The 24,434-nt window shown below is 48.4% G+C and overlaps 1 protein-coding gene across 1 annotated transcript; it reads left to right on the top strand.

Annotated features, from left to right (window-relative positions):
• Positions 1-142: 142 nt before the first annotated feature.
• On the top strand, positions 143-22,844 carry SLC9A6 (solute carrier family 9 member A6). The gene is made up of 16 exons (XM_069015150.1): positions 143-431; positions 6,346-6,545; positions 6,900-6,977; positions 7,621-7,697; positions 8,602-8,714; positions 10,284-10,389; positions 13,223-13,364; positions 13,595-13,700; positions 13,927-14,015; positions 14,222-14,335; positions 15,897-16,008; positions 16,380-16,533; positions 16,702-16,732; positions 17,939-18,018; positions 18,633-18,738; positions 19,533-22,844. Exons 1-16 carry the CDS (start codon positions 158-160, stop codon positions 19,806-19,808), a joined length of 2,058 nt encoding a protein of 685 aa, XP_068871251.1. The 5' UTR covers positions 143-157; the 3' UTR covers positions 19,809-22,844.
• The last annotated feature ends 1,590 nt before the right edge of the window (positions 22,845-24,434 follow it).

Genomic DNA, 24,434 nt, shown 5'->3' with positions numbered 1-24,434 from the left:
CGCTCCCCGTCCCCCTTTTCCCCGCTCCGTCGCTGCCAGCCCGCCCCCGCTCGCTGCCGGCCCGTCCCTATCCGGGCTCCCCGCTCTGTTCCCGCCCCCGGCGCCTGCGCCCAGAGCCGCTTCCTGGTGTCGGCGGGGCCGGGCCGGTGCTGGGGCGATGGCGGGGCCGGGGCCGGGGCCGGTGCTGGTGCTGGCGGCGGCTGCGGGGCTGTGGGCGCGGGGGGCGGCGGGTGCCGAGGTGGCGGCGGCGCATTCCGGGGCGCTGGAGGAGGAGATCGTCTCCGAGAAGGCGGCGGAGGAGAGTCACCGTCAGGACAGCGCCAACCTCCTCGTCTTCATCCTTCTGCTCACTCTCACCATCCTCACTATCTGGCTCTTCAAGCACCGCCGCGCTCGCTTCCTCCACGAGACCGGGCTGGCCATGATCTACGGTGAGCGGCGCCGCGCCCCACGCGTGCATCTGCCACCCCGCGCACCCGTTCCCTGGGAGACCCGTGCGGGAGCTGCCCCGAGCCCTGGGAGCCCCATTCCGACCAGTCCCGGCTGTGCGCTGGGCCAGCTGCGGGGCTGGGTGCTTGCCCGACCGGCCACTCCCATGGCAGCACCAGTTGGGGACCAGTAGCGCGCCGTTCTTTCGGTCAGTGCCTGGTGGCCCCTGCCCGAGGGTCTGCTACAGGGCTTGTTTGGTGGGCGAAGGGGTGCGGGGGGACACGACACATCCCCTCGTGGGTGCAGCTGGACACTGTTGTGTCACCGGGACAGCTCCGTCCTGGTGTGTCCTGTGCTGAGCCTTATCTGGGTGTTGCTGGAGGGAGGGTTGGTTGTTTTCCAAACCCTAGATATGGAGGGCTCTCGAGGGCAGAGTTACTCCCAAGTCTCTGGCAGTGAGGAACTGGTTGGGTTTCTTCCAGATGGCCTCACAGGGTGAAGCTGGTGGGGTCATGGGTTACCACATCACCGAGCACTGGCAAGTCCCACTTACCTGCTCCAGAGTCGAGAGCGGGACTTGAGGCAGCACATCCCAGGTTGGATGGTGCTCTGAGCAACCTGGTCTAGTGGAAGTTGTCCCTGCCCATGGCAGGGGGGTCGGAACTGGATGATCATCGTGGTCCCCTTCTGATCCAAATAATTCTGTGATTCTGTGATCCCACATGCTGAGGCCAGAGGCTGTGTTTCCACCCTGTCCAAGAACAGTGGAGAGGCCATTTGAGGGATTCTCTCACCCTTTGCCACACTCAGGGACCTGCAGAGCCATCAGCCTTCCATCCTGCTGCCTGGGGACTTGTGTGCACAAGCTCCTACCTTTAGAGTTCTTCCTCCTGCTGTGACAGGACCCCTTGGAGAGGAACTCCACAGGAAGTGGAGCAAGGCTGTGGGTCAGTGGAATGAGGCTGTAGACATTTGGGTATTAGAGGTGGCCTGTGATTTACTGAGGTGACAAGGCCTCATAAAGTGGCCTGAACCACAGTATGGAGGGACCGTATATAGGTCTCCCTGGGTTATCTGGCATGACTTCGAGTTCTACCGAAGTAGCACTGGGAGCTGTGCTGGAGAAGTGATTAACATGGCCTTGGATCCATATCTAGGGAAGATTTGTTGAATTTAGGATTGAGAAGGCATCTCCTGCTGTGCACTATAGTTAGTGTCTGTCCTCTGTGCGGCCCTTGCTGGCTGGCGGTGATGTGTGACCACACAGAGTCAGACATGGCCAAATCCCCCACCCAGCAGAAAGCTTTGATCTGAAGGCTGTGGCTTGACCTGTTTGGGCCACTGGCTTTTGTGATCCCAAGTTTCGGTTAATTGGAAGTGTCCTTCTAAATGAAGGGGTGGAGACACTTGCATCAGCCCAGAGGCACGAAATACTGGTCTGCTTTTTCAGGGGCACAAAATACTGCTCTGCATTTTCAGATTACTTCCAGCCACTGCTCAGGGGGGCTCAGACATTTCTGGCCTCCTGTCCAGGGCAGGGATGGTCACCTCCTGGGACAGGATCTGTGCTGTGGGAGGACATGCTTCCAACATGGAAGGTCTTCTCTCTCCTGCTGCCCCAGAGCTCCTGACATGCGACTCTCTGTTCTTTCTATGCTTTCACGCTTGCCTTTAACCTTGTTCTTCTCCTGGAGCTTTCTTCCTCTTGTTTCTCCTCTCTCCCTGACCTACCTGAGTGCTCACTTTATTCCCAGAGCACAACCTGGGTCGTTTCAGTCTCCTGCCAATCCATAAAATGCACCTTTTCTGTCTGCTCTTCTTCAGACTGTGCTTAGAGAATTGCTGGTGAAAACAGTAATGTCACTTGTCTGATCATACAGAAAATTCCAAGTTTTCCCTGGTATCAAGGCTTTTGGCATTTGCTTCTCAGGTAGTGGCAGCTGCCATAGGAAAAGGGGTGTGTAATTCCCAAGGAGTGGTGAGATGCTGTTGTTTTACAGTGGCAACTTAAAATCTGCAGGGAAAAAAGCAGGTATTGCTGTCCCTGGCTCCTTGCAATGCTTTCATTCCCAAGGAAGTTCACTGAAAACATGGAAGGGCTGCAAAACAGACTCTGAAATCTGAGCAAGAGAAGCAATTTGCAAAAGCTTGTATTTTTCTGTTTAAAAAACCCAACAACAACTAAGTCAAAACTTTTGCATATATCTCTTTTGGCAAAACACATCAGTTTCCTTGTTGTCTTTGTTTTTACTGGAAGTTACAAGCTCTTGCTCCAGGTGGGTTTCTGTCTTGCAAATCACACTGTCAGCTCAGAGTTGATGTTCAAGAGCTGGACAATGGCTGGAGTAATTTCACAGTGATAGACAATAGTTGCTTAGTAGCCCTTAAGCTTCATTCCAGTGTTTAAAATGAGTTTCCCACGTCTGAGGTACTCAGCATTTAGGATAATTAATTTAACAATTTTGTTTCAGTTCTTCTCAGAGTCTGATGGTAGATGTGCAGGAGCTTCTCTAGAAGTTTAGTTTCCTTGTACTTGTTCCCACTTGGTCTCTGGATTGCATGTGTCTAAACTGCTTGTTGTCAGGATGTCTTCAGTTGCTACATTTTTCTTTCCTTTTGGTGTCCAGATTAATGCTCGCCTGAGGATCCTGTCTGCTCCCATTGTTGTTAAGTGCTGGGTTTGGTAATATATTAGTCTTCATTTAAAACATTACCTCGGAAATGTTCAACAGCACCTTAAAAAAAAGCCCATGGGCTTTTGTTCTTTTTAATGAAGTCAGGAGAAATGCAATGAAAATAATCTCTTGTACTTTGCATAAAAGAACTCAATTAATTTGCCGTCTTTGCCTTCAGCCTCTCAACTCCTTGCAGCTTTTGGCTGGCAGCTTCTGTGGTGTTGGGTTCCCTCTGCTCAGCTCAGCTTCCTTCCAGGGCTCAGTTTTGTAAAACTTCTGGCTGCAAAAGCATGTTGATACTGGCTCACAGATTGCTGCTGGGGCAGCCCTGTGAATGCCCAGAGAGTCTGAACCATTTCCTAAGAGCCTCTTGGAACCAGGAGCACCTACACGGTCCCCTGGGCTTGGTCCAGGGAGCCTGAGCTCAGGACTGGACTTGGTGTCTGGAAAACCTTGTCAGGTTTGTACCAAGTGCTTCCAGTGAGCTTTGTTGGGTGGGGAGGATCAGATCCACTGTGGAGCAGAGGGGCTGCTGGTGGGGCTGTTTAATGTTAGTGGAATAATTGGTTTCCAGCAGAGCAGCAGGATGCTTTCCCTGCAGGTAACTCTGACAGTGTCTCTGTGTTGGAAGCCGCTGGCAGGGTCACACTCAGTGCCCAGGAGCAATTTGTGCATTTGTGTATTTGCACATGGGTGTCTTTCCCCAACTGGTCTGGGGAGCTCTGGCAGCCTCCCAGGCAGCCTATTACTGAGCAATACAAAAAGTCTGATTTTGGGACTTCCAAACAAGGGTCCTTGGCAGATATTGTAGGTTTATCTGTCCCTTTTCCCTTACCCCATTCCTGGCCAGAGTGGGAATTTGGCCCTGTCTGGAGCATGGCTGGCACCCAGTGCCAGGAACAGCTGCCCAGATAAGGAGATGGCAGAGGAGCAGGGTGCTATCAGATGTAGCACTGCTTTGGGACAGGGATTAAGAGTGGAGAGGCAGGTGAGTCAGGATCCCTTTTGAATTTGTAGCAGTGACTCCTTGTGTCTGTCCCTCCTTCCTCCTGTGGGGCCTCTCATCTCCCAGTGCTGCGCCCGGGTGTTAAAGGGGTTGCTGAGTGGGTTTCCTTCCATCTGAGCAAGGGCAGGCAGCTGCTGGTTTCTGATTCCTGCATGAATCTCTGAAATCAACTTTGTTTTTAAGAAGAAACTTCTTAGAAGTCACCTCGGATAGTTCTGGAGGGCTGCAAAGTGTGGTGTAGCTTAATAGCCATAAGCAGATGTAAATAATCCTTTGAAACTCTTTTTATCCCAGTGAAGGATTTTGGTTGTTTCCCGTGGTACCTCTGGGATTGTCATCTTCTGGGTGAAAGGAAAATGGGATGTTTTGTCCCACTGCTGTGGTGCCATGCAGCCACTGCCACATGCTCATGTAAATACATGCTGTGGCACCTTGATGTGCTTGACATACTTGCTTTCATTCTATAATTCTATTTCTGACCACTGGAAGATCACAGGAACAGAGGCTGGAAGAAAAGTAAGCTGAAGAATTCCTTTTGGTGTCCCCTCTAAGTGATGGTGGTGTAAAAGCAGATCTCAGCTGCTCTGCAGGGTGTGACATGCCCTGAACTCTCTTTGCTGGAGCTGATTGTGCCTGGCTGTGCCCAGAGGGAACTGTTCTGTGACTGTTGGGGTGATTCAGGGCAGGATAAAGCCCAAAGTGGTGAGCACCTGATTGATGGTGCATGGCTTGAAAGCATCAGTAGCCTTTTAGCTCACCTGTGCTACAAAGTGCTGTATTATACCGAGGTTTTGGGTCTGTCCAGTCCCTGAGCTATGGTGGGTCAGCAGTGGTGACTCTGTGTGCAGCTACCTCCTCTGCCTCTGCTCATGGCCTGGGTGTGTGTCCTGGTGGCCCTGCTGTGTGTAGCACCCCCTGGGACAGGAAGAGAGGGCTTTTCTCCTGGCCATCAGGAAGAATAGTGAATCTTGTCCTGGAAAAAATGTGGCCAAGGGAGGAGAAGTCAGAAAGTGGGTGGCAGATCAGGAACTGGCTGCAGGAGATGCTGCATGAGCTGGGGCCCCACAGTGTCCTGCCCGGGCTCTGCTCTGAGAGGTGGTGGCACAGGAAGAGTTGGGTGTTCCCTTCAGTCAGGGTTGTGCCCTGCCTGTAGGAAAGCACAGAGCAAGGTCTTAATTAAGGCAGCAGTAAGGAAGCAGGAGTGTCCTGGGAGGCAAATGGAGAAACTTTCAGAGTGTTGCGGTCTGTGTTTAGTTCCCCCGTGTCTGAAAGGTTTTCATAAATATGTGGTTCAGAGATGGGGTTAAGATCCAGGATTTCTGTGGCAGCTCAGGGCCACCTTAATCAAGGAGTTTCCAAACTCTTTTGTGCTGAAGGCAACGTGGAAATGTGTCTTGTGGGACACCCCTCTTTCCCAGCCTGCAGATGTCAAAACACTCTGCCAGGAGAGCACTCAACACACTTGAATCTGGATTTGAGACCTCAGACAACAAAAGAAAAATGCCTTATAAATTGCTGACTTGCAAATTAACCCCAAAATGCCCCTACTTAGCAGCTGAGCTGGAGGCAGAGTTACCTCACGGGGCTGTCCTGGGGCTGCTGCTTGTGGTGCAGGGCTGAAGTTTGCAGGGGCAAGGAGTAGATCTGGATGGTCAGCCTGGACTGGGAAACAGTTTTTTATGTTTATATGTTTATATTTTAAAATGTGGTTTTATAAAAATGGGGAGGCCTGGGAGGAGGCTGTATTGTGCTGCAGCACCTGAGGAAGGAGACTTGCCAGCCTCAGAATGTTCAGGGTGGTTGCTGGATATCATCTTTAATCCCTGCCAAAATGAAGAGTTTAATGTATCAATGTCAGGTTTCAAGGTGCAGAGGGCACAGTTTGGGCATGTGTGAGCAGCACCTGGGCCAGCAGTGCGAAGTGCTCACCCTAAAAACCTAGCGTGCCCTCAATGTTGGCTGTTTGCTGCACTGGAGTGAGGGTCTGACTGATTGCTGGGTAGTTCAAATCCTTCAGGACTTGTCCATATCTGTGTTAGAAACTCCCCATGAGCACAGAGTATTCGCCTGGCTCACAGGGGACGAGGGTGTTTCAATTCACATGGGCAATTATTGGGTTGGTGGTTGTGCTCAGCAGCTGAGCAGAGGGTCAGGATCCTGGTGCTGCATCCGTGCTCAGAGGGATCATTCTGGGAGTTTGCTGTGGTTTGTCTCACAGACCGTGTCCCTCCCCAGGTGTCCTGGTCGGTGTGGTCCTGCGCTACGGCATCCACGTCCCCAGCGATGTCAACAACGTGACCCTGAGCTGCCAAGTGCAGACCAGCCCTGCCACACTGCTTGTGAACGTCAGTGGGAAGTACTATGAGTACACCCTGAAGGGGGAAATCAGTGCCCAGGAGCTCAACAACGTCCAGGATAATGAGATGCTGAGAAAGGTAAGGGAGGCAGTGATGGAGAGGTGAGCAGTCCTTCCCATTCCCTCCATGGGGATGGGTCCTGGATCTGCTGGATTAAGTGTTTTTATTTTGGTTTTTTAACTTGTGATTGTGATGAATAGTAATTTATATGTTGAACACAATGTAATGAAACTCTAGTTTTAGCTCATCTTAATTTAAGCTGTTAGACTCTGGGATTTGTCTTCAGAAGATTCCAGACCCATCCTCAGTGTTGCCCCAACAGGATTCACATGGTGGGGGTACAGGGCTTTCTCCATATATTACTTTCTTATTTGTGTTTTGTCTTGCAAAGTTTTAACAAATCATTTTACTTTTTTTTTTTTTTCTTAACAGGTGACTTTTGATCCTGAAGTATTCTTCAACATTTTGCTTCCTCCCATTATATTTTATGCAGGCTACAGCTTGAAAAGGGTACGTGCCTTTACAGTGCCGATGTTTTTAGCTCCTCTGCCTCCAGAGGATTTTTAATACTTGCGAGTGCTTTAATGCTTGCTCAGCAGGCCGAGGCTGTGGGGGCGGGTATGGTTTTCCCCAGCAAATGTGGGATTGTGGGAAGCAAAGGTGAGAGTGTCCCCGTCATTCTCGTCTGCCCCTCTGCCCCAGGAAGGGTCAGCAACTTCAACCGTTTCCAGCAGGGGTTTTTGAGGTCAGCCAGGCCATTTCAGCCATCCCAGCTTTCAAAGCACATGGGAGTGTGGGAAGGTTTTAGAAAGCAGCAGCTCTCTGAAATGCTGACTTGGAAGGAGAGGAGAATGATGCAGTTTAGCTTGCGGGAGAAGGAAGGAGGAATGCTGCTGGTTAGGAAATCAGTTCCCAGGACATGGAGTAGCACCTTATTAAATGCACAGGTATGAGAAAATGGTACATTCATGTTTATTAATGCTGCATTAACTGGTGGTCTGGCACTGTGCTGTGCTGGGCACCCTGTGTCTGTCCAGTTCATGGTGTCTGAGCTGGGTCCAGGTTGCTGTGGACACTGTGTGGGTGCCTGTGTGGGCTTGAAGTAAATCATTAGCAAAATATAATTCAGTTTCTGGTTTTTTTCTCCTGCTAGAGGCACTTCTTCAGAAACTTGGGATCCATCCTGGCATATGCTTTCCTTGGCACTGCCATTTCCTGCCTGGTGATTGGGTGAGTAGATGGAGCTGGTCTGGTTCTTCCACAGGGTTTTGAGCTGTGCATGGGAGAAGTGCTCTGAGCCTGGAGCTGAAGCTGCTAATCCCAGCTCTGAAAGGTCACACAGGCTCTGCTACTGCTGCTCAGCAGCAGCAAGTAATACTATTTACTGCCCAAACTTCTGCTGCATGGACAGGGTGGTTGCTGTCTAATTGCAAAGTGCTCTCTCAGCGTCCCATGAGAATAGTTATTCATGGCAAGAAAAGATTCACACTTCTCTGAAGATTGTCTTGAAAAATCAGCAACTTCAAATTAGTGAAAGCATAAGCCCTCATAAACTTGAGACACAAGAGTAGAGGGCAGGATCATAAAGGCTAGTGAGCACAGATGTGTTTCAAATCATTTATCCCTCTGTGTAGAAGCAGTTGGATGATTCCCACTCTGGCTGGTAGCACACAGGCTGGCATAGGGTGTTTTCCAGTGGAGTCCGGTGCACTCAAGCAAACTCAGCATCTGCATTATCTGCTCCTCGCTGAAAGTTTTGGCCATTTCAGAGTCAGTTCAAGGTCACCTCACTGAACTATGTTAATGTGCAGCACTGCAAAGTGATTGTGCGACCCCATAAGCCTGACTGCTGCTTTTCTTTAGCCGTGTTGTGCTCCTGAAGGAGTTCTGCTCACAGTTCCCTGCTGGCACCATGTTTGTGTTCCAGTTCAGAGGGTGCTTTGATGTGTGTGGTTCAGCGCTCACCTCCAAGATCATGGCCCTGGGGTTTCACCAGGCTCAGCCCATCCCATGCAGTTCTTTGGTGTTCTGGCATTTGGATAGCTTTAATCTGGTAAATTCAGGGAAATCAAGCCCATGTGAATGTTGTTTTGATGCATCGCAGAGATGTGTAACTGCCTCTTCTGGTCCCCAGCTCTGTTGTGTACGGCTGTGTGGCGCTGATGAAAGTCACTGGGCAGCTTGGGGGAGATTTCTACTTCACTGACTGCCTCCTCTTTGGGGCCATCGTGTCAGCCACCGACCCAGGTATGTTACACACTTTCCCTACATTTTGGCCTGGTTTGAGCTGTGGGGCAGAGGGGAAGAAAATCTGAAACCCCTGAGAGTTCCCTCCTTCTGAATTCTGGAGCTTAATTTATTTGTGACATTCTTAGAGGTCAGATTTGTCTTTGTGCCTTTTAATTTTCTTCAGTTATGTGTAATACAGCTTCCAAACCTCTGCTTTCCTGAATCCTTGTTTGCAGTGAAGTCCTAGGCAGCCTCTCTCTTGACTTTGTTGGGGTTTGGCATTGTGTGTCTGCCACCCTGTGCCAGCAGCTGTTGCAGATCAAGATGTATAATGTGCAGAGGGTTCAGTTGATAGTTTTAGTTAGTTTAGCTATTTTTTCCTGCTTCCAGTTTGGTTGGATTTCGGCATGGGCTAATCTAATTTAAATTAGATTAATGAGAAACCTTAATGAGCAGTACTGAGGACAGTAGTGACATCTTGGTTTACTGATGCACTTTATAAATCAAAACTATGAAAAACATGCCATGTCCAACTAAATTGAATTTAGTTCATGATAGCTTGCATGTGGTAGATGTTTACTTGCATGCTCTCACTTTATGTGAAAACACAGGACCCAAAAAGACCTCTCTTTTCTCCTGCCCTTTGCTGAGTAGGGCTGGAAATCTTCTAATGTTTAGAAATGCTGCAGATGAGCTGTCGGTGTCACGTCCCTTCTTTGGGCTTGAAATAGGAACAAGAAGATTTTGCAGGTAGAAATGGAGTATTTCCCTGTGCATAAATGGGTTAAACCCCCTCAGTGTGCCCTGAGTGCTGTTTGAAAAGACTTTCACGGAAGTTGATTGGAATTGGCTCAGCCCTCAGCCTGAACTGTGCCCAATGCACCATGTGGTACATCTTGCTTGCCTTGGATATTGTGATGTTCCTGTGAGGCTGATATGCAAAACCTGCTGCTTTCCATTATCTTCTTGGAGCTGCTGGATCACAGAAGAGCTTGAGGGAACTCTGATCACTGCCAAGTGGCTGTAAATCACAGAAACCCCCACATGGGGTTTGAGCCGATGCCTGGCTATTTCCAGTTATGTCCGAAACGTTACGTGTCTGTGCTGGCACTTGGAATGTGTTGAATCCAGGGATTTCTCTCAGAGTATCAGGAATGGAAAGGAAAGGCTATTCTCATCCTGGACAAGCCTGATCCTTCTGGCCTTCTGCAGGTAGAGGAGGCTCTCCCTGATGGTCCAAGCTGGTGGCATCCTAACAGCTGGGTGGCTCATGCCAGCTTGGTGCTGTGGCCCAGCCCATGAACTCAAACCCTGGGAAGCTCAGAGCAGAGTTTGTTTATGTCTGCCTGCAAAAGATTCAATAGGCCAGGATGTGTTTTAGTAAAAGGAGGAGGGAAATGATGAATCAAATCCAAATCTGAAAGAGCAGAAAGAAGACTATCAAAGGGAGCACGAGGGGCAGCTGGCACCGTCGCAGCAGTGGCACAGATGTGCAGGAAGGCAGCTTTCTGAAAACGACATTTTGTCTTTGATTACATTGAAATAGCAGCACCTTTTTGAATGTCTCTCTATTTTTCTATTTTTCAGTGACTGTCCTTGCCATATTCCATGAACTCCAGGTTGATGTTGAGCTGTATGCCCTTCTCTTTGGCGAAAGCGTCCTCAATGATGCTGTTGCCATAGTGCTGTCTTCGTAAGCGTCTTCTCTTTTTATTTAGAATTGTTATGTATGTTACATGTCAGAAGTTGGAGGGAGCCACTCGGCCTTGCCCCTGTAAAATAGGAACATGAGTGTTTGCAAGAGCATCTTAAGTGTCCCAAAAAGCTGTAGTGACATTCTGATGCATGTCCTCATTGCTTACCACTGCTTGGGATTACGGATTGCCCTTGAAACTTCCCCCTGCATGATGGATAGTTTTGTTTTGCTTTTGTGGTCAGTTGACCCATCCATAGGGAAGATTTTATGGCCCTCTGAAATGGAAAAAGCACCACATCTGCTTTTCAGCCACAAGATCCCACTGAAACCCCTTGCTGATGGCTTTGCTCCTACCTGCATTGCTTCCCATTCATAAATACCTGCTTTTGTGTAGGTGGAAATAGCTGATGAAGCAGCTGTTTCCTTTCTCTCCCCACATCAAGGAGTTAAATGTTCTTACAGCTGGAGTTAATGCCCTTGACTGAACACTTGGGAAACTTGCTGCCTTTCTAAAAAATGTTTTATATTCTTTAATATTTTATGTCCTCTGTATGCAGGACATATTTTATCTGCGTTTTCACTATGTTGTCATCATGGGAATTTGTTTGGGAATATATAATACCTGCAATGGTGACAGCTTAACATATAGCTAAGACTAATGGAGAAAATATTTCTGGAATACTTGCCACTCCAGCATGCTGGTTGTGTGGGTTTTACTGGAGGCAGCAAGTAATACATTGTGAGCTGTGTATGGTATTTACTGAATTGGGTGCTTCTGTTGAGGTTTCTGGAATTCTTTGTATTGCTCACTCTGGCTTTTTTGCTGGCTGTGTCACTGCTGGTGCGAGAGGAAACACTGCACAGCCAGATTGTGTTTCAGAAGTAATCATGAGTGAGGAGGGGATGGGGTCTTCCAGCCTGTGCTGGGAGATTCTGGGTGGGAGTGGGTGGATTCAGCTTCAGAGTAATGGAATTTGTGATGAATCTCAGCACGTGTGGGTGATGGCACCGCGCGCAGTGATTTGCCTCTTGCTCTGCTTCAGAGCAGCTCTGTAGCTGTTGCTCTGATTTCCTGCTTTCCTCTCTCCACAAGCTGAGCTCAGTCCACCCCCTCCCTGAAACAGGATAATTTGCACCAAAGCAGCAGCTCCGAGTTCATGCAACAGTTATTTTATTTTGCCTCAGCACTGCAGGCAGGGGAGGATGCGGAGCTTGGCTCTTCGACGGCGTTTGCCGGGTCTGGGTGCCCCACAGCTCCTCTCCTGCCTGCTTTCAGCCCTGGACAAATGTCTGTTCCTGTGCTTTAAGGAGCAGGATCTGTGCCTTTCCGTTCCTGTCTTGGCCTGGTGTGGCTTGGCAGTGGGAACTTGTTGCAGGATGAAGAGGAATTGAACCCAGAACCGAAAGCTGGTGGGCAGTGAGGTGCCAGGGCTGCAGTTTGGGAGCAGAGGGGTAAATGCAGCTGCAGGGTCTCTACCTGCTTCTTCCAAAGGGAGGATTCACAGGGATTAAACACCATGGGGAGCCCCATGGGCAAGAACAGGGGAAATAAAGGGCAGCTGGTAATAATGTCTTATTGGCAATGCAAAAAACAAAACCAGAAGGAGAACTGTAAGAGGCTAAAATGCAAAACCAACACCCAAAGAGTTGGTTATGGAGGGGAAATGAAACCAGTCTGGATTTAAAAAAAAATGAAACCTGAAAACCCAGAATAAGAACATGTTGGTGAACGAGAAGTATAAGATGGGATTGATGAAAGGAATTAAATCATGGAGAAATCTGCAGCTTGCAGTGTAAAAGGCAATGCAGAAAAATGAGATGTATTAAAACCAGGGAGGTTTAGCAAGGGAAATTACCTGTGATGTGTTGGAAAGGGGAGGTTTGTCATTTGTGTTGCAGAAAAATGTTGGTGTGTAGTTTGGGGAGAAAGCTGCAGGATGTGTGTGCAAGGCAGTAAGTGTCTGTTCTCAGCAGATTAAACAGCAAACGTTTAAAGTTCACATCCAGGAGTTTTAACAGAGTGAACCAAGGGATTGCTAACTAGGAAGTTAATGTTTGCGATAAGTTTACATCAAGGAAAGTGATGTAAGGAGTTGATTAATGGGATTTAGGAGCTGGATAAGGACCCCCCTGTATCTCAGCCTTTCCAGGTAGAACCGTGGAACGGCTGATGCAAGGCTCAGCTCATCAGGAGTTAGGAGGGAGCAGATTGGCAGATGGGATCAGCACTGCAAACCTGTTTGCCATCTCATCACAAAGGTCTGTTGAGGTCTGGTGGATGCAGAGAATGGTGTTGCTGTTGTGCATGGCACTGCCTGCCCTTGCTACTCTGTGGTGTTGCACTTTGGAACTTGGAGCAGTGCAAACTAAATGTAGTGCATGTTAGCTGTGGCAGAATGGGAGAAGTTACAGTTCTCCAGGGGATGTTCACATCAGCCGCCTCAGTGGAGAAATGCAGGTTTCCCACTTGAATGCTTTGTGGCCCCACAGCACCTGGCATTACAGAGAGCTGGTGCCAAACCTCACAAATACCACCATAAATGACACATCACGCAAGGCACAGGCTTTGGTCTCCTGCTCTCTAACATCCAGGAGCAAATGCAGAGCCAGGCCTAGGTGGGGTAGCTGATCCCAAACTCCCCAGGACAGGGAGCATGTGCAGCCACTGCATGCTGTGATCCCAGGGGATTGCAGTGTGCTGTGTCTCCCTGGTTCCTCAGGCTCGGTGTTTGCAGCAGTTGTAGCACTTTTAAAGGCTCATGTAGCACTGTGAGGTGCCTCTCCCTCCAGACTAAGCAGTTTTGTTCTTGTGCTTTCCCTCCTCTTCCAGCTCAATAGTTGCATATCAGCCAGCGGGTGACAACAGCCACACATTTGATGTCACAGCGATGTTCAAGTCCATCGGGATCTTCCTGGGGATATTCAGTGGATCTTTTGCAATGGGAGCAGCTACTGGAGTTGTGACAGCTTTAATATCCTTTTCATGTTTGTTTCTTTTTCCAAGTGTTTGCATATCAGCTTCTTTTTTTTTTTTTGCTGCACTGCATTTCACCCAGGTGTTTAATTTTTTTTTTTTCCTAAATTAATGAAGGATGGTGCCATAGCCTTTTTAGGGACAGACTGTGTAGCTAGGATAGACAATTGGATTTGATAGGTTGCTAGCCTGCAGTGTCTCTCCAAATTGTCCTTAACCATCTGCCACGTCACCAAGTTCACCAAACTTCGGGAGTTCCCATTGCTGGAGACCGGCTTGTTCTTCTTGATGTCCTGGAGCACGTTCCTGCTGGCTGAAGCATGTGGCTTTACAGGCAAGCTCCAGCACAGCCCTGCCTCTGGGATGGAGATCTGCAGGGCTAATGGGGCCACTGAGTTTTGCTTCTCTCAGTATTGATGGCAGCCATGGCTCTCCCTCTGCTTGCAGATGTTTAATGATTCTGGGTTCTGGGGTTACTGCATTAAGTTCCCTACAGTCCTGGGGTGCAGCTCAGCTCCATTTTCCTGACCAGGAGTCTAATGTGATGCTCTGCTCCCCAGGTGTGGTGGCTGTGCTCTTCTGTGGGATCACACAGGCCCATTATACCTATAACAACTTATCTACAGAGTCCCAACACAGAACTAAGCAGGTGAGAACTCCTCAGACCCCTTCAGTCTCTCTGAATTTCAATATTTTTTCCTTCCCTCTGGCCAGAATTACGTGCATCTGTCTTTTTACAGCTGCATTTCACTGGAGTTGCTTCTGCAGAAGTATTTATTGCATGACCAATGGGCTAACATGCTTTTCTTGTTAAATCTGTATTATGTCTAACTCACTTTTGTTTTTCTCTTTCAGTTGTTTGAGCTTCTGAATTTCTTGGCAGAAAACTTCATCTTCTCCTACATGGGACTTGCACTGTTCACCTTCCAGAATCATGTCTTTAACCCTACCTTTGTGGTGGGGGCCTTCGTATCCTTTGGAGCCCAATTTGTAAGACAAAGAAAGAAAGGGAGAGGTGCCTCATTCCCAATTTGTGTTTTTCATTCAAATGAGTGGGTTTGTTTTTTTCAATCAGTCTGGCTTTATTTTTAAAAAGGGATTTCTGCCATGTAGTGGTGCCTTTGCTGGTTATTTTAAGAACACTGAAATTCTTTTTCCAGCTTTTCTGTTAATTTTTTTTCTTCCCCGTCTTCTCTCCTCTCACGGGCATCCGAATCAGCTGCTGCAGGGACTCATCATTCAATGTGACCGTGATTGTTGTCATGTGGCACCAGGAGGGGCTTTGCAAAGGGGGGGCTGCCTGGTTTAGCTGTTTATTTCCTCTTTTCTATGCTAGTGCACTTGGTTAACCCTGAAAAAAGCCTTTTTTTGGTCAAGCAGCACAGTTACAGCTACAGTAGATGCCTCTGAATGATGTCATGAGAAAGGATTTCCTGTTCTGCAGGCTGATGCTAACAGGAACAAGGACCCTGGTATGTCTCAGAAAAACAAGAATTTTGAAGGAATTTTTTTCATGTCACAGGGAAGCCAGTTAAAGGTGCAGAATTATTTTCACCCTTTGCCAGCACTGAAGCAAGTTTATACTGATAAACAAAACATTTTTGCCAGTGCTGGCCCATGGGTTTGCAGCAGGCTCAGGTGAATTTCTCTGATCAGCTTTTGTGGGGTTGCAGTGGGGCAGAGGGTGTGGAGAGCAGAGAAATGCCATTTGGGCAGTTAAATTGGAATTTTGTGCTGTGCCTCTTCAGTGGGAACTGGCTAACTCGCTGATGAAATAGCTCATTCATGAGAGAGATCATGAAATATGTCTCTTATGCAAATTGTGATGTTCAGGAAAGAACATAAAATCTAGAAGCATTTTCCATATTATTCAAGGCTGTGCTGAATACTGGCTCCAAGATTATTTTTGCCATCTGGGTGCTGGTATTAAAAGACACAGCTTCAAAGATAAAAAGCAGTATGAAAGAGCTGGTGATTCTTGTATCTCGCAGGCTATGAAAACAGAGAGAGTATTAAGATTTTTTTTTTCTTCTCAATGGCTGCTGCTTTCATTTTGCTGAATAATCTTTGGGAATGGGACTTGGCTTAAAGCTTCAAACCCAGCTGTGAAGTGTGGCATGCTGGGGAATGTCAGAGGGGTTGTCATAGCTGTGATAACTTGAGCTTCACAGAAGACAAATAATTCTTGGGGTGCCAAATGGACCTGGCAGCAGAGAGCATACTGTGGCAAATGGTGGGTTTTCTCTCCTCTCACTTGTCTAACATGTCCTTTCATCATTTCCCTTGTTTATTTGTACTTGTCTCTGTATGATATTTCTGAATTGCAGTGTGTGCTGTGTTTCAGCGAGGCAGTAGCCTGCTCTTCCCACAGTGCTGTAGCACTCAGAGCTGGGTTATTATCTTTGCAGCCAGAGCACTGGTGTTTCTGCAGCTCCCAGTTTCTGTTGGGCAGTAGAAACTGGCTCTGTGTGCAGGTGGGATGTGATGGGAGACACAGGAAGAGCAATTTCCTTGACATGTACAAATACAGCTTGCTATTTTCCTAGGAAGAGCTGCCAATATTTACCCATTGTCATTTTTACTGAATTTGGGGAGAAGAAATAAGATTGGAACGAATTTGCAGCACATGATGATGTTTGCTGGTATGTTACTGCGTCCTTCCTCTGACCGTGTGGCCCACTGGCACTTCCTTGCCCCTGACAACCTGGAAATATTCCTTATTCAACTCTAAATCTCTTATGGGCAATGTCTGGAGGGGAGGCTGGGCAGGAAGGGGCTCAGTGGTTTGAGATGTAGGAATGAGCTCCTCCTATCCTGCTTTGAATGCATGGCATAGGGCAGGAAAAGTGTTTGTCTTTCTGGGCTCGGAAAGAGGGGTGATAAAATCATCACTGTTCTCCCTTGGTGGTGGATGTCCCCAGCAGAGGGGCAGCAGGAGGTAAACCCCAGATGGGAAGCTGGCCATGGGGGTGGCCTTGGGCTGACACAGCTACTCTGCTGTCCCTTCCTGCAGGGCTGCGAGGAGCCATGGCTTTTGCCCTGGCCATCCGTGACACGGCCACGTACGCCCGGCAGATGATGTTCAGCACGACCCTGCTCATCGTCTTCTTCACGGTGTGGGTGTTCGGTGGGGGCACCACGGCCATGCTGTCCTGCCTCAACATCCGGTGAGTGCAGGGCTCCCCTGACTCAGCACATCCTCCCCCTCGGCCTGCCCTCAGCTCAGGGTGCTCAGCTTTAAGAGACCAGAGGCTGATCTCATCCTTCCCCCTGGGATCCCAACCTGCACCCCCTGGCACTGTGTGTGTGACACCATTCTTGTTCTCTCCTCACAGGGTCGGTGTGGACGCGGATCAGGAGAACGTGGTGAGTGTGCGCTGCTGGGCACCTCTGCAGAGGAATCTGCACTGCACCCTCAGGGCAGGGTTTACATCTTGACCCTGGGGATGCCTTTCTGTACTCTGCTTCCTTCCAGCTGTGGGAGTTTTTAGCTCTCCAAGTGAAAGAGTTTGCAGTCAGTGGGAGTCTCAGCTTTTCTGTGGTCTCTGGTTTTCATGAGCCTTGTTTTGACTCAGCTGGAAAGAAGGGCTCAGAAGTAATGCTGGACTGTTTAGTCAGTCCATGTTGCTGCTGCAATAGATTCAGTCTCTCCCTTGCTGGGTTTGAAATAAATCCCAAAGTGAGCATGACATGGAGGCTCTGCCTCATCCCGGCATCCAGGGCAGCACAGAAACACCATTTACTGACACATTTTGTGTAGCATCTTCTGCCCATCTTTTACCCATGGGTACCCTCAGCCCCTGCTTACGCCCTTTTCCTGTGGATAGTTATGTGGAAGCCTCAGAACCACTGACCACACTGAGGTAAATGCTGGAGCCCCACAGCCTCGGGAGTTTTCCTGCCTGGTAATTCCAGCTGTCTCATTCATGTGTCTGCAGCCTGGTCATACTGTGGCTGTGGCTCTCCTTGGTTTCAGTGTGGATTCTGCACCTTGGAGATTCATTTTATTCAGAGCCATTTATTGGGCTGTTCACGTCCTGGAGAGGAAGCATCAAATGTGACAGGCAGCCCAGGGCCATAAATCTGTAAGCCAGATTTCTATGAAATATGTAATTGTATTCATAGTCCCCTCCAAACAGTTTCACACTTTTTTTCTCTGACTAAAAGGAATCCTGGAGTTCCCATAATGCACAATTATTTGCATACAGCAATATCAGGTGAGATCTGATGGAGGTTGGACCTGTCAGTCACTATTAAATATGACATCTGGGTGCAGCTGCTGGCTCTGAGGCACTTTAAACCTTGGGGCCAGACACCAGAAGGCTCTAGCAGCAAAATGGTCACTGTGCTTTGATACCACTTCCCTAAGATGGTTGAATGCTGCTCAATGCAGCCAGTTGTGAACATTCTTATACACACAGTAACCCAAAGGCTTCTTCTGAAGAGGCAGTGGGAAAGTCTGTGTCTCTTTGTGTCCCCTGGGGATAATCCAGTGTCCCATGGGGTCTCCTAGCCCTGATCCAGGTCATAGCTTGTTGTCCTGCCCTTCTTTAATGTTTTGCTCTCCCACAGGGTGTCCCAGAGAGCGAGAGGAGGAGCACGAAGGCTGAGAGCGCTTGGCTTTTCCGCATGTGGTACAACTTCGATCACAAGTATCCTTGAGCTCCAGTCGGCATGTGCCGTGTCAGATCCCACTGCCCAGACACCTCTCACTTGGACCATGAATTGCTCTCTGCTTGGCAGAGGAGCCAGTGTTTGCTTTCCCATGACATTGCTGTGTTTTGATTTATACCTACTTGTGTCTGTGGGTGCAAGAAATGACCAGTCCCACCTGCTGTCAGTGGGAATGCAGCAGGAGTTCCATTGAAAGCTGGGCTCTCCAAGGTTGCAATCCTGGGGGTCCTCAGTCTCAGGGGCAGGCGGGCAGGAAGGGATGGGGGTTTTCTTATTTGCAGTCCCTCTTGGTAGATCTGTGCTTCTCCTCCCTTCCAGATGCTGTGCTGTGAGTTAGTGGAGGAGTGATGTCAGGCTGAGGGGCACAGGGTGATGGGACAAGCGATGCTGCTGAGCATCTTACCAGGACTGTGGCCTGCTGTGTTTCATTGCATTCTTGTTGCACACCAGTACAACTTCTGTGCTTCTACGCATTTGTGTCTCTTTGCTTTCTGTGCTTTCCTTGCAGTGCCGAGTCCTTCAGTGCTGCCATCTCACTCCTTGACTCACTGGCATGGCTCCATTCCTCTTTTTTCCTTAACCGTCTCCATAGCTATCTAAAGCCTCTCCTGACACACAGTGGTCCCCCGCTGACCACCACGCTCCCAGGGTGCTGTGGGCCTGTTGCCCGGTGCCTGACAAGCCCACAGGCGTACGAGGTAAGTCCTTTAGTGTCCTTTCTGTCACAGTGTTTTGGGTTTGACATGTTGATGTTTCTCTTTTGGATGCTGTGCTGCAGCATCAAGCTGGCAGCATGAGGGAAATGAGACCTTGGGGCTGATGGGTGAGCTAATTCCCATAAGCATTTTGCTTTTCCAGCTCACTGTTGGGTCATGAAGGGGTTTGTGGTGTATTCATGGTGGTTCCTCAGTGACTGGCTCAGTGAAGTTGTCACAGCTGTCCTTCCCCAGGCCCAGCTGGGAGGACACACAATTCCCTATCCCCTGCTTGCTTCCAGCCTTGCAGCTGAGCCATTCCTGCAGCCCTTTCGGCTGTATCACTCACAACCAGAAAGGTTGCCAGCATTGCCATGCCCAGGGACCCCTCACAGTGGCAGCTGTCCACGCCAGGAGTCTTCTTGGCCTGTCTGCATCAGCATCAGGTTCCCTGACAAACCAGAAATGGCTGTGATGGGTCAGCAATGCAGGTCCTGTGCTCATGAGTGTTTGGTCCTGTCACAGCCACTCAATACTGCATTCCCCATGTACCTGGCTATGGCACCAGAAAGAAGAGAGCTGGGAGGGCCCCTTTAGGCAGTCTGCAGAGAAATTCTGCATGGTGTGAGTTACCTGGGCTCTGAGATGTGTGTGTGCCATGTCCGGTTCTGGTCATGGTCATGGCAGGAGAGTCTGTGACTCGGTGCCTGTGTCTCTGCTCAGTCACCATCACCATGCGATTGTAAATAGCTATTCCGGAAGAGTTTAACAGCACTTTCCTCCTGTTTGTTCCCCAGAATCAAGAGCAGCTGAAGGACGATGACTCCGACCTCATTCTGAACGACGGGGACATCAGCCTGACATATGGAGACTCCACGGTGAACACCGACTCGGTGGTGCCCAGCGGCGCATCCCGGCGGTTCGTGGGGAACAGCTCAGAGGATGCCCTAGACCGCGAGCTGGCTTTTGGGGACCATGAACTCGTAATCCGGGGAACACGCCTAGTCCTGCCCATGGATGATTCGGAGCCCCCGTCAAACGTCCTGGATAACGCGAGACACGGTCCAGCATAAGGTTGCTCGGTTTAATTCACAGTAATATTTGCATACATGATAAAGAAGTATGTACTACCTAAAGTCTAATGCATGTCTCAAAATGTCTAAGCTGTATAAATATTATTTATATGGTGTCAGAAGAATATAAATATTCTCTGCCAAGCACTTGTAAAGAACAAGCTGCAAATTTAAGTTAAAAACTGTGTTGACTGCACTATGTAGGGTGGAACTGTTTTAGCGTAAGAGTCTTTTGCACACAGTGAGCTTCGTTAGTGTGTGATTTAATGAAGGGTTTAGTTCCCAGCGGGTAAGTAAAGGAGCTGTGACTCCCTGTTCATCCTCTGAACCTGGGAGAAGAGGGTGGGGAGTTGCTGGTGAGCAGTGGAAATTGCTTTCTAGTCAAATGAGGATTGTTGAGTTTCTTTTGGTCTCTGATCTTTGGATAGTCACGTTTGAAGTATCAGCAAAAAATCTGCCCACAGACCCTCTTGCCAGGCAGTGGATGGTGATAAACTTGTTTCACTGTGGGAACCTGGAGACCTTCTGCTTTTTAGTGACCGTCTGCCCAAGCCCTGCTTTAGTGGGCTCATGGCAGACTCTGGCCAAAGCTGACAGCAGGTGGTGTCCGGCTGCTCAGATGGGAGAAGGAGAGAGGGATGGTTGGTGTCTGTAGTTGTGTTCAGGAGAAGGAGGCAATCCCACAGAAACTACGCCAGGTGTGCACAGATTTTAGGTCTGAGTCCATCTTTCAGCTGTGGCTCAAGCAGCTTTCTAGAACCAGCCATCAGATCCTCTTTTGGCAACTAGATTTCACATTTGGGAAGTAGCCATGTCTTTGCGTGGGCGAATCCCTGTCCTGCAGTCACAGTTGTAGCCAAGGTGTGCAGAGCTGCCACAGCTGCACATGGGGCTGTGGAGCCCAGACAACCTCAAACTCGAGCTTTAGGGCTGCAGATCCACACGGTACCTCCGGAGCTCTCCAGAGGCATCCAGCTGGTACTGAAGGGGAGCCCTCCGTCCATCCTCCCACAGAGTCAAAAACCATTGCACTTTGTTTGATAACTCCTTGGCATGCTGTGTGTCTGCAGTCCCCACCCGACCTTTCTTGTGTCTCTTTATCATTTAATGAGAAATGTTTGCAAGTTGGTTTTTGGTTTTAATTTACGTTTTTATTTTCCAAGGAAGAGCACAGAACAATTTCTGATTTCACACTAGTGTTAAAGGATTTATTCTGTAGTTATGGGAATGGCTAAAGGTGCAGTGAAACTGTTAACCCTGACATCTTTTTTCTCCTGGAAAGGGGGAATCATGGAAATTTACTGTATGTAATTTTATTATCTATTTTATCTACAGTTTTTCTATACAGACCTTTCAGGGTTACTGGTGCACTACAGGCCCATTCTGGAGCTAACCCTCTCCAGAGGGCTTAAACAGAGGTATTTAAAATGAAAATACATGAAAGAGAGCCAGGTGAGTCTGAGCACTCACAGCTCCCATTAGCTGTCTTTGGAACAAACTCTGCATGTCCCAGGATAACCCTGAGACCTCAGAGGAGCGTTCCCACAGCTGTTTTCCCCAGCATCACCTGAGAACTGTAGGAGACAGGAATCCTGACATTTCAAGTGTATATGTATAGTTGAGAAAATAAATCTACGCTTTTTTTTTTTTTTTTCATTTTCTCAGGTCTAAGTAACATTGCCTTAAATTTATGGATGTGAAACAATAATTATTTTGGCAGTTTATCCCCAAGAAAATGCTTTCTTTTTCCTTCGGAACAAAATGTGTAAGTGTTGCCATAGGACTTCCCTAGAAGCAGGGTAATGCTCTGTTTATATTTGGATAAATTTGGGGCATCTTCCTTGCACCTGTAAATGGCATCCCGCTGTTAACAAGCTGTTGGATTAGCGCTGGCCTTTGTTTCCTACTATGCAGGAATTCCATAAAGTGAGTGTGCATTTTATATGATGTCTGTAACTTATCTTTGTGTGTTTAAAAAAAAAAAAAAACAAAAAAAGGAGAAAAAAAAAGTAGGAACCTGTTGATTTTAGGTTTACTGCATCACTTCTACATCCTGTTTTTCGTTTGTTCTGCCTTTTCGAAGAGGTATGATAAATAACTGCCTCTTGTTTTTTCCTGTATAGCCTGACTATGAATTCAATTTACAGAGTTGGTGCAGCTGGAGGTGCAGGACAGTTCTGCTGCCCTGGGGCTCCCTCCCAGGCATTCCCAGCTGAGGTGCAAATTTGCTTCGAGGTGGCCTCAAGGTGATGTTTTCCCATGGCTGTGGTAGCATTCCTCTTTCTCTGACCCTTTGACTTCAGTAATTTGTTCACTCACTGTGAACTTGCCAACGCATTACCCATAAGTCTCAACTTTTCACACCAATAACAGTTCAGTTAGTACATCAAAGGAAAAAAAAGTTAACCAATGATGATTTTATGGGTTACCTTATGATCCATATATAATATAATCAGGATGTTTTGAATAGCCTTAATCAATGAATGAAATTCAAGAGTGATTTCATAAATGAATGGGATTCATCCTCAGCTGATTGTTTTCTTTGCTGGGCTGCAGCAGAGCACACAGGAATGCCTGGTGTGTGGAGACAGAGCCCTGATGCTTTGTGCTGCAGATGGAGCTAAGGGTACCTTGGAGAATCAGGCTGAGACGTTTTGCCAAATAGATAAGACAGCCCTGAGAAGGCAGTTTACAGCCCCCACAAAGATTTAGAGAAGGTGCCCTTCTTCTGCAAATTGAATTTTCATGGTTTTTGCACATGAAAAAGCATTGTAGGTAAAGTTATGATTTGTACTGGTACTGTCAATTTGTGTGGTAATGGCATTAACCCTGTAGCTATGATGTTTGTGCAGCTGATCTGTGATAGCTGATGATCACTATTGGACCTTCTGTTTACACTGACTAAATCCTTTACTGTTGCATTGTACTGTGAAAGAAGGATTATGGGCCTATAAAAGATTATTTTTTTTTTTTGGAATTGTGTGTACTGTTTCATTAATTCACACAGAAATAAATCTGTAGCAAAGTGACAACGTGCCACTTGACCTTCTGAGACCGGTTTGTTCATGGCCATGGCAGCAAGGACTGGCAGGCAGCTGGGCTGGGGCGCACACTCTGCCTTCACCCCAGCTCCTGGGACACACCTTCCTTGCAGGAACAGGTGCTGGGGAGCAGAGCCATGCTGGTTTCCAAAAGCTCCTCCAGGAGCAGCAAATCCAGCTGGGATAGCGCTGCTTACTCCCAGCCCTGGAGCAGTGAGTGGACCTGCATAGAGGCATCGCCATGGGGTGTTTGCAAAATCAGGGTTCCTGAGCTTTCCCAGGCTTTTATATCCCCTGTGTCTGTTGAATTTGCATTTGGGCTCCTGGCTGGTGATTCTGCCCACTGACTCCTGTACCATTTCTTTTGATGCCCTGTGCTGAAAAGGCAAGATATTCAAATGCTTTACAATCCTTCAGTATGGAGGGCACCTCAGAAACTTTTCAGGAATCTCTTTCTGAGGGCTTTGGTTTGCAAAGGACAACTTTAATCCCTTGAATGGTGTGAAACCACGTTTTTACAGCTCTGCCTCACTGCAGGAAGGTAGCCCTGACACCTATTTAAACACACTTATCTCCCACCCATAGCAGCAGGCAGCCAAGGGGCTGTCTGTGCTGTTTTCCAAAGGGACTGTGGTCTTTGTGTGGGGTGGTGAATCCTGAGCTGTCCTGCTGGACTGTCCTAAAATTGAGATCGCAGCTCACAAAGTGAGTGAGAGGGACTTGCCCAGCATCACACTGGTAGTGGGTGGCCTGTGCTACTGGAAGTTACAGCAGTGGGACAGGAGACAAAGGTGTTATATTATTTTCTTGCTATGAAATGATGCTAACATTGTACACTCACACCTCAAAATCCTGACAGTCGGAATAAACACCACTAATCCCACTGGATACGTGCCATCCAGCCCAGCTTGGGTTGGACTCGGGCATGTAACTAAAACAAACAAGGACATCATTTAGCAATTGAACAAATGCCTTTTGGCAGCTCTTCACCTTCCCAAACCCTCAGAAGTGTAGCAGACCCTTTCAAAAGGATTGTTTCCTTGAAACAAGGTATGATTCAGGCCCCACACCATTGGTGAGGGGTATCCCCAGCACCCAAAATATATCTGGAACCCTCTGGTGTGTATCCACCCTCCACGGCACAGGCAGCTGCAGGTGGGCACCCACTGGGATGGGCTCACTGTGCCAGAAGCTGGCATGTTGTATCAGCCATGCAAACATATTTTGGATAGGTGCTGTTCAGAGGCACAGCAAGCAGGGACAAGGCAGTTCCCTGCATGGTCTGGGGAAGGGGGGGCTTTCCCTGCAGGCAGGTGCACAGAGCTGCCATTTGCTGGTTAGTACCTGTTTTATTAGCTCTGTTCAGTTTGGGCTGATGAGGGGCAGTTTTCAGTCAGTACCATCTGTCTACCTTCATGTGGAGATCAGAAAAGCGCTGGGAAAGGGGCCAACACTGGGTATCTACAGCCTCAAAAAAATCACAGGGCTGCTCAGACCGTTCCGCACACTTGGCTCTGCATCTCCACATCATGCTGGGGTAGCATTTATATGAGGTAAAATTTTTAAAAAAGCAAGGCTTTGATTC

Source organism: Aphelocoma coerulescens, chromosome 4A (assembly GCF_041296385.1).
Source record: "Aphelocoma coerulescens isolate FSJ_1873_10779 chromosome 4A, UR_Acoe_1.0, whole genome shotgun sequence".
NCBI classification, from domain to species: domain Eukaryota; kingdom Metazoa; phylum Chordata; class Aves; order Passeriformes; family Corvidae; genus Aphelocoma; species Aphelocoma coerulescens.
Note: the sequence above shows the minus strand (reverse complement) of the source record. Positions and strands in the feature narration are given on the sequence as shown.